Raw genomic sequence first — 13,962 nt, 5'->3', positions numbered from 1 at the left:
GGGATGGAGAGGGGGACGAGGAGGAGAGGAAGGAGGGGGCTCAGTCTGGGAAGGCCTCCTGGAGGAGGTGAGCTCTCAGTAGGGCCTTGAAGGGAGGAAGAGAGCTAGCTTGGCAGATGGGCAGAGGGAGGGCATTCCAGGCCAGGGGGATGACGTGGGCCGGGGGTCAACGGCAGGACAGGTGAGAACGAGGCACGGTGAGGAGATTAGCGACAGAGGAGCGGAGGGTGGGGGCTGGGCTGTAGAAGGAGAGAAGGGAGGTGAGGTAGTAGGGGGCGAGGTGATGGAGAGCCTTGAAGCCAAGGGTGAGGAGTTTCCAACCCAATTATCTTGTATCTACCCCAGTGCTTAGAACAGTGCCTGGCATATAGTAAGCACTTAACAAATACCATTATTATTATCATTATTATTATCCACTCCACCGAACTCCTTATCTTTTTCCTGGTTCCATGCTGTTTCTTAAGTAGGTCTTCCACCTAGTCTCCAAATCCGCCCCCTCCCCCTGAGCCTCCGACCCTCTCTCCTCTCACTTTCTAAAACCACTCCACTCCTCACTCCCATTCTCAATGCCCATAAAACGTCTGCTACTTTTTAAGCCCTCACTCTCCAGTGGTTCCTTCCCCTGCCTTCAAAAATGCTCATCTACTCATACTTTAAAAAGCTCTTTCGATTCTCTCCATTTTCCCCTCCCCTGATCCAAACTTCTGCTTTCATTTCCTCTCCACTAACTCTCATCTTTATCTACTACAGTTAAGCTTTCAACATCTTCAGTCCAGCAAGATTTCAGTCTCTAAGGTCATTAGTGACTTCCTTGGAGCCAAGTCTAAAGGGTTCCTCCTCTATCTCTATCCTTTGCGTGCTATTGAAACAGTGGGCCACTCCCTTTACTTTGAAATTCTATCAGACTTCGATTTTGCTGACAAGAATCAACTGGTTCTCCTCCTACCTCTCTGCTCCTTCTCAGTTTTGCTCTTTTGCTCCTCTTCTGCCTTTTTCTTCCTGGGAAGATTCCACAAGGCTATGTTTTGGGTTCCACATCCTTCTCACTTTCCATTCACACCCTCAGAGGACTCATTCACTCACATGGCTTCAGCTATCATCTCCCACCTCCCAGCTCTCTCATTCTCTAGCCGGGAACTCTTCCTTAATTTACAATCTCCCATTTATGCCTGCCTCCAGGGTATTTCCAACTGTATGCCCCATTGACACACCTGAAATGAAACTGCTCATTTTTCCCACTAAACCTCCATTTTCCTCCTACTAACTTCTTCATCCCTGACAATGGTAACATGCCCATCTTCCCCTTCTCAGAAGCCTATAACTTCAGTGATATGAAGGAGTCCCTTTCAACTCTCACAATCAATATATTGCCAAATACTACTGGTTCTTCCTACATGACATTTTCTGGATGCATTCCTTCCTTTCCATCCAAACAGCTATTATCCTGGTTCAAGTTCTAGTTACAGTGTGACTAGACTACTGCTTCAGCCTCATTACTGGTCTCTCTGACTCCAACCTCTCCCAACTCTAATCTACTCGGCCCATTGCTGCCCACATCATCTCTTTAGAGAGTTTGTAGCACATCTCTCCATTCCTTAAGCCTCCCCCACATGCCCCACACCCCTTACTGCTTTCCCAGTTTCGTCTGCAAAAGTCCTCACTCACAGTTTCATGAATCTCAACCAGTTCACCCATCTTACCTATTTAGAGAAGCAGAAGCACCTGGGTTCTAATCCCAGCTCCACCATTTGCCTGCTATGTGACTTTGGGGAAGTCACTTAGCTTTTCTGTACCTCAGTTTCCCTCATCTGTAAAATGGGTATTAAGACTCTGAGCCCCGTGTGGGACATGGAGTGTCCAACCTGTTTTATTTTGAATCTACTGCAGCACTTCGTAATATTATTAATAATGGTATTTGTGCTAACTATGTGCCAGTTATTTGTGCTAACTGTGTACTAAACACTGGGGTGGATACAAGTAAATTGGGGTGTATACAGTCCCTGTCTCATGTGGGGTTCACAGTTTCAATCCCCATTTTACAGAGGCACACAGAAGCGAAGTGACTTGCCCAAGGGCACACACCACAAGTGGTGGAGCTGGGATTAGAACCCATGACCTTCTGACTCCCAGGCTCTGGCACAAAGTAAGATCTTAACAAATGCCATTAAAAAAATCTGCTATTGTCACCCACTCCTCCACAGTTCACAGATCCTCTCAAGCTAATCTTCTAACTGTACCTCACTCTTGCCTCTCCCAAACTGCTCCTCCTGGCCTGGAATTCCCTCTTTCCTAAAAGCTGACTGTCTATGGTGCTCTCCATCAATCAGTAGGTTTTACTGGTTGCCTACTGTGCACAGATCACTGTGCTAAGCACTTGGGAGAGTACAATACAACAGCATAGGCAGGGTTCCTGCCCCACAAGGAGCTCACACCCTAGAAGTTATTCAATTGTATATTCAATTACTTACTTTGATTACTCTATAAATATTTTATATCTAACTCCCAAAGTGAATCCCTTGTAGGCAGGGAATGTGCTTATTTAGCACAATTCAGTGCACAATGCATAGGGAATGTGCCTATTTAGCACAATGCAATATAGCCAGTGAAGCTTGATAAATAATAATACTGATGGTAATTATTGAATGCTTACTATGTGTCAAGCACTGTTCTAAGTGCTGGGGTAGATATAAACTAATCAGGTTGGACACAGTCCCTATCCCAAATGGGGCTCACCGTCTTAATCCCCATTTTTCAGATGAGGTAACTAAGGCACAGAGAAATTAAGTGACTTTCCTGAGGTGACACAGCAGAAAAGTGAAGGAGCTGGAATTGGAACCCAGGTCCTTCTGACACCCAGGCCTGCACTCTATCCTCTAGGCTATGCTGCTTAAGCTTATTACAATAGATTCATTCATTCAACCGTATTTATTTACACTTACTGTGCAGAGTACTGTAGTAAGTGCTTGGAAAGTACAATTCAATGTTAATACAGAGAAGTGGCAAGGCCTAATAGAAAGAGTATGGGACTGGGAGTAAGAGGGCTTGGATTCTAATCATGACTGTATCATTTGCCTACATGCAGACATTGGACAAATCACTTAACTTCACTCTACCTCAATATCCTTATCTGTAAAATGCAGGTGAAATATTTATTCTCCCTCCTCCTACCTAGACAGTGAGCCTTACATGGGTCAGGGACTGTGTCCAACCTGATTATCTCGTGTTTACCTCAGCATTTATTACTGTGACTTAGGGAACTGTTCATGCCTCATCTTCTGTGTGATCAGCCATTTACCTCATGATATAGGAAGAGCAACCAAAGAAAATCCCTGTTAATAAATGACAGCAATTTAAATTTTTGTGGTTTGGGGACTAAAACTAGAGAGTTAATGAAATTCTGGATTTATGTGATTGCAGTTTTAGAATTAACCCAGTAAAAGCTACAAATAAGTGACCAGACTGAACAGAGGAGGCAGGATATTATTCACTAGGCAGGGCACCACTCAAGACCTGGAATTTTACCTGTAACCAAAAATCTCCATCAGCAATACAGAATAGGATGCTGCCATTGAATTCTGCTACCTAGGTAGGAAATTTTCCAGTGATGTAAGGACATATAGGTAGGAAACAAAATCAAGAGGTTAGTATGACCTTTGGGATACTGACAGTGTGACACCAACATGACATCAAATTCCAACCAAATTAAGGTTTAAAGAGAAATTGTAAAATCCAACCTTTTTATGGCTATAAGACCTGGACTTATCAAAGGGACGATAACCAACTGATGCAATTCCAATTACTTCCTGAGCATACCCTCATGACTTTAAAGAATAAGGCAAGATCACCAAAACAAGGTTCAAACTATTTACTAATTACCTCACATGTTCACTGATCAGTCCATGTGAGGAAGCAGTGTGGCTCAGTGGAAAGAGCCCAAGCTTGGGAGTCAGAGGTTGTGGGTTCTAATCCCAGCTCCACCACTTGCCAGCTGTGTGACTTTTGGCAAGTTACTTGACTTCTCTGTGCCTGTTACCTCATCTGTAAAATGGGGATTAAAGAATGTGAGCCCCACATGGGGCAACATGATCACCTTGTATCTACCCCAGCACGGAGAACAGTGCTTGGCACATAGTAAGCATTTAACAAATGCCATAATTATTATTACGAGTCTTGGCCACTGCAGACATTCAGACATTAGGAATGACTGACTCTCTCAGAGCAGAAACTTTGATATCTGTCTTGCTGTTATAGTGTAAACTCTTTGTGGGCATGGATTGTGTCCCATGCTTGTTTTGTACTTCCCACAAGGAACTAAACCTAAAGATGGTCAATAAATACTGTACTTCTGTACATACCCTTAAATCCTGCTGTTTTCTCTACCCATAATTTAGTTTAGAGTTTCCCCCATTAGACCATAAACTCCTTAAGGGCAGGGATCGTGTTTACCAATTCTATTATAGTATACTCTCCCAAGTGCTTAGTACAATGTTCTGCACATCATAAAGACTCAATAAATACCACTTATTGATTGAATTTAAGAATACTGCAACGCCTAGAGGAATGAGTGAAAATGGCATTAGGCAGTGTCAGTAGCAATTGCTACTGAGAGTAGCAAGAGTAATACCTTGTAACCTTAGTGTTATCCTTGACTCCTCTTTCTCATTCAACCCACATTTTCAATCCATCACTAAATTCTGTCTGTTTGACCTTCACAACATCACTAAAATCCACGTCTTCCTCTCCATCCAAACTGCTAGCACGTTATTAATCACAATGATAACAATGGTACTTGTTAGGCACTTACTCTGTGCCAGTCACTGTACTGAGCACTGGGGTGGATACAAGCAAATTGGGTTGGACACAATCCCTTGTCCTATGTGGGGCTCAAAGTCTCAATCCCAATATTACAGGTGAGGCAACTGAGGCACAGAGAAGCAAAGTGACTTGCCCAAGGTCACACAGACAAGTGGCAAAACTGGGATTGGAATTTATGACCTTCCGACTCCCAGGCCCATGGTCTATCCTCTATGCCATGCTGCTTCTATAAGCATTTAATCCAAGCACTTATCCTGTCCCGCCTTGAATACTGTACCAGTCTCCTTGTTTACTTCCTTGTCTCCTGTCTCTCCCCACTCCAGTTCATACTTCACCCTGCTGCTTAGATCATTTTTCTACAGAACCTTTCAGTCCATGTTTCCCCACTCCTCAAGAACATCCAGTGGTTTTCTAGCCACTTCTGCCTCGAACAGAAACTCCTTACCATTGACTTTAAAGCACTCAATCGCCTGCCCACCTCCTACCACACCCTTGCTACTCTCCTACTACAACTCAGCCCTCACACTTCGCTCCTCTAATGCTAGCCTTCTCACTGTACTTTGACCTCATCTATCTCACCACTGACCTCTCGTTCATTTCCTGCCTCTGGCCAGAAACACCCTACCTCTTCGTATCTGACAGCCTCCTCCAAGAAGCCTTCCCTGACTAAGCCTTCATTTTCTTTTTTTCCACTCCCTTTTGTGTTGCCCTGACTTGCTCCCTATATTCATCTTCCCTCCCAGCCCCACTGTATTAATGCATCATATCTGTAATTTTATTTATTTATATTAATGTCTGGCTCTCCCTCTAGATTGTAAACTCATTATGGGCAGGGAATGTGTGTTATATTGTTTTATCATACTCTCCCAAGTGCTTAGTACAGTCCTCTGCACAAAGTAAGCACTCAATAAATATGATTGACTGACTGATTGAAAGTGCTGTGAGAAATATCTTTTCCATGCATGTGTTATGGGATACATTTCTAAGCTCTGAGTACCATTCCTATCAACCAGAGTTACAGCTCTAAATATACTCTGTGAAGCCTCAGTTCTTTTACTTCAGCATTGTACTGCAAATATGAGGGATATACCCTAACAACATTCAGTCCATATTGAAAAATAGGGATTATTCAATCAGGTGTTTTTTTGCCAAACACATCTCACCAGCTGTTTGTGCTTATAATAATAATAATGGTACTTGTTAAGCGCTTACTACATGCAGAGCGCTGTTCTAAGCACTGGGTATCAAACTTTCCACCTCATTATCTGGTTAGTTGAACTACTCCAGAGTGAAATCCTGGCAAATTACACTCTTCACATGACATGAAGAAATCATCAAATGAAAGTATGTTAAAATATATGGCCCTAAAGCACATATCAATAGATCAATCAATGGTATTTATTGAGCACTTATTGAGCATAGAGCACTGCATTAATGCACTTAGAAGAATATAATACAATAGAGATAGTAGACAATTCTTGCCCACAAGGAGTTTCCTGTCTCTAGGTCAATGGCCGAGCTGGGACTCAAATCAATCCCTAGCTTACCTGCCTTTCCCTTCCCCTAATGGTCATGCAAGCATGTGTGAAGGCATCAGTCAATTAATCAGTCAACGGTATCACTGAGCACTTACTGTATGCAAAGCACTGTACTAGGTACTTGGGAGAGTACAAAACAACAATATAACAAACACATTCTCTGCCCACAAGGAGGCCCTGAGCATTCTTCAACTTTTGTACTCCAAATGCCCAGAGGCCAACATTGAGCATGTACCTAGAATGGTCTAGTCTGGGCAAGAGCAGCCTAGGACCTGTGCAAGACCCACTGAAAAGTTTGATATAATATTTCCAATTCAGAGACATTTGTATAATTTTCTATAACCGCTAACAGCAGCCTACAATTCAGAGACATTTGTATAATTTTCTATAACCGCTAAGAGCAGCCTACAAAATTCTGGGATGGGCTCAGCGAAACAGATTTTCAGACAACCTGCATATGCATTATTCTCATTAAACAGGGAAGCAGCCTGGCCTAATGAATAGAGCCTGGGTCTGGAGTCAGATGACTTGGGTTCTAATACTGGCTCTGCTCGGCTCTACTATGTGACCTTGGACAAGTCATTTAACTTCTCTGGGCCTCAGTTTCCTTATCCTTAAAATGCAGATTAAATCCTACTCCCTCCTACTTAGATTGTGAGCCCCATGTGGGACAGGAACTGTGTGCAACCTGATTATCTTGTATGTACCCCAACATGTAATACAATGTTTGGCACATAGTAAGTGCTTAATAAATGTCATAATTATTAATTAGCAATGCCATAATTATGAGCTAGCACTAAAATTACTATTATTCCTCTAATAAAGCCTCTTTTCTTTGTTTCCTTTCCTCTTGCTCTTCACTGATTTGAGACTAAGGATTGCTTTTACTTTTCCCTCATTCACTCAGGATTACTCCCAACTCAGCAGTCCAAGGAAATTTAAAGTGTAAGAGGAAATCCATTTCATTTTTAAGCTTTTCCACTAGGCCTAGCTAATTCATATTGTTGCCCAGGTTCAAGCTCTCCTAGCTAACTGAACCCTAGAAAACCCAATCTGATGTGCCTAAAAGGAACACAACCAGATTTCTTATGTTAGACTGGACCAAAGAGCACAGGAGAGTGATAGAATTGGGTGGGGAAGAAAGGGTGATGGTGGGCTACCATCTGGTGAATTTGTGGTGAGAACAGGAATTGGATTTTTCTTTGGCTCAAATGCACTGGATAGTTTCCCATCTCCACACTAAACTTTCTCCTGCATTCTATTAGACCAACCTCCCAAGTTCTTGAAAAATGACCATCACTGTTTTGCTCATAAAAATGTGCTTGAACTACTTTCAGTTTACATTCAGAGGTGTCACGATGTTGCAGCGACAGAGTAAGCCCCATCAGTAAAAACAGGAAAGAAGAGAAGATAAGAATCTGGTGGAAAGGAGGCTAACAAAGCTATCTTGACCTTGCTCTCTCCCCCTTTCCAGAGCAGGCTACTGAGCAGAGTCTTTACTTTGACTCCAGCACCCTTTAGCTCTGCCTGAAATAAGAGTGGACTATGAGCTGGTCCTATAGGAAAACACCCTTTGAAGGTAGTGATCTGTGCTATGTGCATACCCAGAAATTATTTATTTAAGTAATAATAATAATAATAATGTTGGTATTTGTTAAGTGCTTACTATGTGCCAAACACTATTCTAAGTGCTGGGGTAAATATAAGGTAATCAGGTTGTCCCACGTGGGGCTCACAGTCTTCATCCCCATTTTACAGATGACATAACTGAGGCCCAGAGAAGTTAAATGACTTGCCCTAGGTCACACAGCTGACAGGTGGCAGAATAGGGTTTAGAACCCATGACCTCTGACTCCCAAGCCCATGCTCTTTCCACTAAAACACGCTGCTTCTCATTATTATTATGGAATGCCCTCCCTCCACACATCCGCCAAGCTAGCTCTCTTCCTCCCTTCAAAGCCCTACTGAGAGCTCACCTCCTCCAAAAGGCCTTTCCAGACTGAGCCCCCTTCTTCCTCTCCCTCCCCTCCCCCTCCCCATCCCCCCTGCCTTACCTCCTTCCCCTCCCCACAGCACCTGTATATATGTATATAAGTTTGTATGTATTTATTACTCTATTTAATTTGCACATATTTATTCTATTTATTTTATTTTGTTAATATGTTTTGTTTTGTTGTCTGTCTCCCCCTTCTAGACTGTGAGCCCGCTGTTGGGTAGGGACCGTCTCTATATGTTGCCAACTTGTACTTCCCAAGCGCTTAGTACAGTGCTCTGCACACAGTAGGCACTCAATAAATACGACTGAATGAATGAAGGAATTATTTACATTAATGTCTGTCTCCCCCTCTAGACTGTAAGCTCTTTGTGGGCAGGGGATGTGCCTAACATATCTGTTGTTCTTGGCCAAAAGCTTAGTACAGTGCTCTATGCACAGTAAGCACTCAATAGTTACCACTGACTGATTGATTGATCGTTAGTCTGAGGCAGTTGCCGCCTCTGCCTACTGGTTAAAATGGTCCTGGCTAGAGACAATAAAGCTAAGAGCACTTATTTACTATTGAACAAATAACTTTATTGCCAAGAAAAGAAATTATTTCACACCTGCCAAACGGACTGTTTCAAGATTCCCCTCACCCCTGTTTTTTCATTATTTTTCAGTGGAGTGAGGGAAAGGAATCCAAACTGGCTGGAGTCCACCCAGGGTTAGTTGCAAGTTCAAAGGTAATATGTTATACAGGGCCACATTTCAATTTGTCAGAAAACCCTTAGCAAGTATAGCTTCTCTCCACTATCTCAGCAACTTTTTTTTAGCAAGAGTCTTTGATGTCTAGTAAGTATTCTGTCCATATCTATAAATAGTAATATGGACAGTAAAGCCATAAAGAGAGATTTAATTTTAACTAATGTTGACTAAAAAGCTGTGATGCAATGACTAAAGATGATAGACTAGCCAAATATTAATCCAGGCTGGTTACTTAAGGTGTTCCTCAGTTTTGTACGTATGTTTTTTTGTTTTGTTTTTGTTTTTGTTTTTTGGGGTGTAGCAGTTTCTTTAAGGCAGTGAAGACACCAGCTCCCAGCAATGAAGTTGCTCAGCCACATCTTCGTGTACCGCAGGTTTATACTCATCCTTCTCACCCCATTGCTCTTCCTTCCACTCCTTCTCACACTCAAAACCAAAGTAAGTGAGCCAGCTGCGAAAGTTCGGCCGGATTTGTTTTTTTTTCACTGGTTTCAACTGTTCCCTCTTTGTGTTGTAGATGTTTTCTGCTTCAAATGTACTGATTTGTGATAATAGATGGCTTCAAGTCCCAGTGATTTGGGTTAGTGTTTTTAGCCATTTTCAAATCTTAGTAGTTTATCACAGTAGTGGGTAAGTCGGTAGAAATATTCATGATGCAAGAAAAATGATTCCCACTTCCCTGAGATCCTTAAAGACATCTCTTGGTCCAAAATTGGGGAAATTTGGGGCTGATGATGATGCTGTGATGCAAAGGTTTTTCATTCATTCAATTGTATTTATTGAGCTCTTACTGTATGCAGAGCACTGTACTAAGCACTTGGGAAGTACAAGTTGGCAACATATAGAGATGGTCCCTACCCAACAACAGGCTTTGTGTTTACCCACTTAATACTATAAAAATTTATTCATTCTGGCATTTTATTTGCAGCCGCCCTTTAGCATTTTCATCTCTGTTTCATAATTGATAAGAAAAATGAGTCTCTGTTCTACTCCTTCTATATGAGGCAGTAAGTTCAACAGTATGTCAAAGATAAGACAAAATCCTTTTTAAGCCAACTGAAATATCCAGATATCGTTGGTCCCATATGTGGGTACTGCCTTATACTCTTCCTTTCCTTCTCCTTCTTTCATTTTCCACCATGCTTTTCAGAGAAAATTTTCATATACCTGAAAATGAGAAGTCATTGCCAGTGCGAACATTGATTTGTCTAAATAACCATGACTCGCGTGACTACACATTAGATAGGAAATGATGGCATGAAATCAGAATGTATTTGATGTAATGTTTTCTTTTCACCTTTCTTTCTAATCAACTCATTTGTTGGAATTCAATTAATGTTAATGAAAGGATTTTTCTTAGTGCCCTAAAGTTATTTTATTTTCTGGCTACTTAGGATGCATATTTAATCATTCAATCTGCCCCTAATTAAACTAGAAAAATATTGTTTTAACAGTTACTTGCAGGGAAAGTGGAACATTTCTAAATAGAACTGTGGTCTTTTAGAGAAAAAAATTAACTAAAGCTATTACTTGTAAAGGTGAAAATTGAATTTCCAGTAGAGAATTAATGCCCAATTCAAGGGACTCAAGTTGTCAACTTATTTTTGGTGAGCCCCAGCTGGACAGTTCTAATAATAATGGTAATAATAATGATGGTATTTGTTAATTACTTCCTATGTGTCAAGCACTGTTCTAAGTGCTGGGTTAGATGCATGCTAATCAGGTTGGATACAGTTGCTGTACCACAAAGAGATCACTGTCTTAATCCCCATTTTACAGAAGTAACTGAGGCACAAAGAAGTGAAGTGACTTGCCCTAGGTCACTCAGCAGACAAGTGGAGGAATTGGGATTAGAACCCAGGTCCTAAAATACCCAGCAGGATCTCTAGCACACTGCAATCATTGATTTGAGAATACTCAAGAATTTCTCTGAATGGTGGAGCTATTGAATATAAAACAAGATTTAGAGTAGCTTTGAGCAAAATTTTGAGCAGGAAAAATGATTTCTCCATGAAAATTCCACCCTTTAATGAAACTGTTTGGTAAGCTAACACCTTCCTGTTAATTATCTATCGACTGATCAGTCATTGACATTCCTCAGACTGTTATACTGATTTTGAACTCAAAGTGTACTCATTAACTAGTTCTACAGACACGTTCCTAAAGGTGACATGTCCAGTTGATGATAAGAGGATGTGCCCCTAGGCCATGTCCCCAAATGACCGTATCCTCAAGCAGAGCTCACTAGGGCTATGGAAGACCTTGATTTCTTAAGAAAACACCACTTTGTGAGATGGGGTCTTAGCTCCTCATTTGATCTGAAAATATGAGGTTGTTTCAGGGGGTCTCTGCTCCCTAAAGAACTGTGTTTGGCAGATAGTAAGCTCTTAACAAGTACCATTTCTTCTCTCTCCCTTAAAGCTGTGCAGTATAGCCCCAAACAAATCTGTGGCTCTGTGGACAGAGCACGGGCCTGAGAGTCAGAAGGACCTGGGTTCTAATTCTAGGTCTGCCACATGTCTGCTGTGTGACCTTGGGCAAGTAATTTAATTTCCCTGGGCCTCAGCTACCTCATCTGTAAAATACAGAGTGTGAACGCCATGTGAGACAGGGGCTTCACCTAACTTGATTAACTTGTGTCTACCCCTGTGCTTAGAACAGTGCTTGGCACATAGTAAGCACTTAACAAGTATTATTATTATTATTATTATTATTAATGCACTGGATCTGTGTTCCCTGCCTCACACCCCTACTGCACAGCACACTGGCAAAAAATCTCCAAGATGTGAGGTCAGAATGCAAACTTCATACTACTCTGGAAGAGAAAGTGACTTCTCTTGGAAGATTGGAAGATAAATGTGTGTACATTTCTCCAGGACAATCAGTATCTAGGACAGAACATTTTCACATCAGTAACTAACTATTCAATCACACTATTCAAGGCCTACTGTGTTCCTGATATGTTCCGCACACAGTAAGTGCCCGCTATTTTTGCTTTTTGGACTTTCTGGCTGTAGTGTGATTGTTATTTTTTAACACATGGAATCTATACTGGGAATTTTTAAGGCACTGAGAAGATCTTGTCCTTGTCTGCAGTACTTGTGCTGAAAAAGGAAATACAGCATAAAAATGTCCTAGGCAGAAAATGGATGAGTTCAACAGGGTTTTATGATGCATTTGCCTTTGGCCCATCTTGCTCATCAACTAGTGGAAGATTACATTTAAAAAAAAGTATTTGTTAAGTGCTTAGTAGGTGCCAGGATGTTTGATCTTGGGCAAATCACTTAACTTTTTTGTGCCCCAGTTTCCTCAACTGCAAAATGGGGATTCCTTCTTCTCCCTCCCCCTCCATATTAATCCTCCTGATTAAGCCCTCTTTTCCCCAGCTGCCTCTCCCTTCCGTGTATCTGTGCACTGAGATCTGAACCCTCTGGACATTTGGTATTGACCTCACCCTCAGCCCCACAGCACCTACATACTTATCTGTAAATTATTTATTTATATTAATGTCTGTCTTCCCCTCTAGACTGTAAGCTCATTGCGAGCAGGGACCGTGTCTATCAGTTCTGTTGTACTCTCCCAAGTGCTTAGTACAGTGCTCTGCCCACAGTAAGTGCTCAACAAATATCATTAATTGATTGATTGATTGAAAATTAGACTGTGAACCCCATGCAGGATAGGGACTGAGTCCAATCTGACTGGTTGTATGTAACCCAGCACTTAAACAGTGCTTGACACATAGTAAACGCTTAACAAATACCCTTTGAGAAGGGATATTTCCTTTCTCCCAGTGAGAGGAAAAATTGCTGATCTTTGCAACTATAAATAATAGATGCAGCATACACAGCATCACAGGCAACCTCAGACCTGCTCCTTAAACTTAGCTGTCTTTTCTAATGTCCCATGGCCACCGGTGGCCCCTTCTGGCCTCACTCACTCTTTCTCTTCCACTGGGTTTGGAAAAGAAATGGTAGGAATAGTAGAGAGGAACAGTCTTTTCTATCATTTCTTCTGCTAGAGAAGGAAGGACATTGGAGTAAACAGTGGGTATTTAAAGAGACACCTTCTATTGGAAGTCATTCTGTTTTCCGCTTGAGTTAAAATTTTGAGGCCCTTTGATTTGTCTTCTATTTTTTGTGTTATCCCACTTCCTACAATATGTCTAGCTCTGTTAACCCAAATATTTTCTCAATGAGGCATACTTTTTTATCAGTAGTGTTGCAACAGATATGTATCTTTCCATTTAACAGGGAAAACCTTGCCCATTTGAATACCTTCAGAAATTCATTTTAGAGAAAGAAATCATCATAAAATAAAACTCTTTCAAAACCAAAACCCAAAAAGAACATCATTGTGGAGAAATCAGTGAAAAACTGGCCTCAACCATTTAAATGATCCTAATCAGTTGAATTTATCAAGCCCTTACTGTGAGCAGTTCACTGTTCTAAGTGTTTGGTAGAGTACACTACAACAGATTTGGTAGACATGTTCCCTGCCCCAACAGGCTTACAGTATAGATGATCTAACTGGGCAGGGCAGGGAGGAAATGTTACAGATGTATTTTTGAGCATTCACATGTGCTCTCTTCAACAGTCAATTTGTTTTCCCTCTTCCCTAGTTGCAGATTATGCTAAAGGGATTTGTGAATACTGACAGCTGGTAAAAGGTCACTAAGATGTACAAAATGCATGTCAGAGTTCTGACAGGTACTGATCAAGCAAGTAGAGGTCTTTTTTGTGGAACTTGTTAAGTTCTTACTATGCCAATCACTTTACTAAGTACCGAGTAGATAGAGGCTAATCAGGGTCACTGAAAGGGTGCTTCATTTTTCCTCTACAAACATCATGCGATCTTGAAAAGAATTGC

At 41.5% G+C, this 13,962-nt stretch overlaps 1 protein-coding gene across 3 annotated transcripts in view; it reads left to right on the top strand.

Annotated features, from left to right (window-relative positions):
- The window catches only part of SLC13A1 (solute carrier family 13 member 1), an 89,773-nt gene that overhangs the window by 24,798 nt on the left and 51,013 nt on the right, over positions 1-13,962 (top strand). For 2 of the 3 annotated variants that reach the window (XM_038752621.1, XM_038752620.1), the window contains exon 1: positions 9,378-9,534. The exons of the other annotated variant lie outside the window; for it this stretch is intronic. In XM_038752621.1, coding sequence (XP_038608549.1) covers positions 9,436-9,534 — 99 coding nt within the window. In that variant the 5' untranslated portion in view covers positions 9,378-9,435. Of the gene's footprint in view, positions 1-9,377; positions 9,535-13,962 lie in introns of those variants that run through there. 3 annotated transcript variants of the gene reach the window in all.

Source organism: Tachyglossus aculeatus, chromosome 10 (assembly GCF_015852505.1).
Source record: "Tachyglossus aculeatus isolate mTacAcu1 chromosome 10, mTacAcu1.pri, whole genome shotgun sequence".
Lineage (NCBI taxonomy): Eukaryota > Metazoa > Chordata > Mammalia > Monotremata > Tachyglossidae > Tachyglossus > Tachyglossus aculeatus.
The sequence above is the reverse complement of the archived record's forward strand: the minus strand, read 5'-3'. Positions and strand labels throughout refer to the sequence as shown.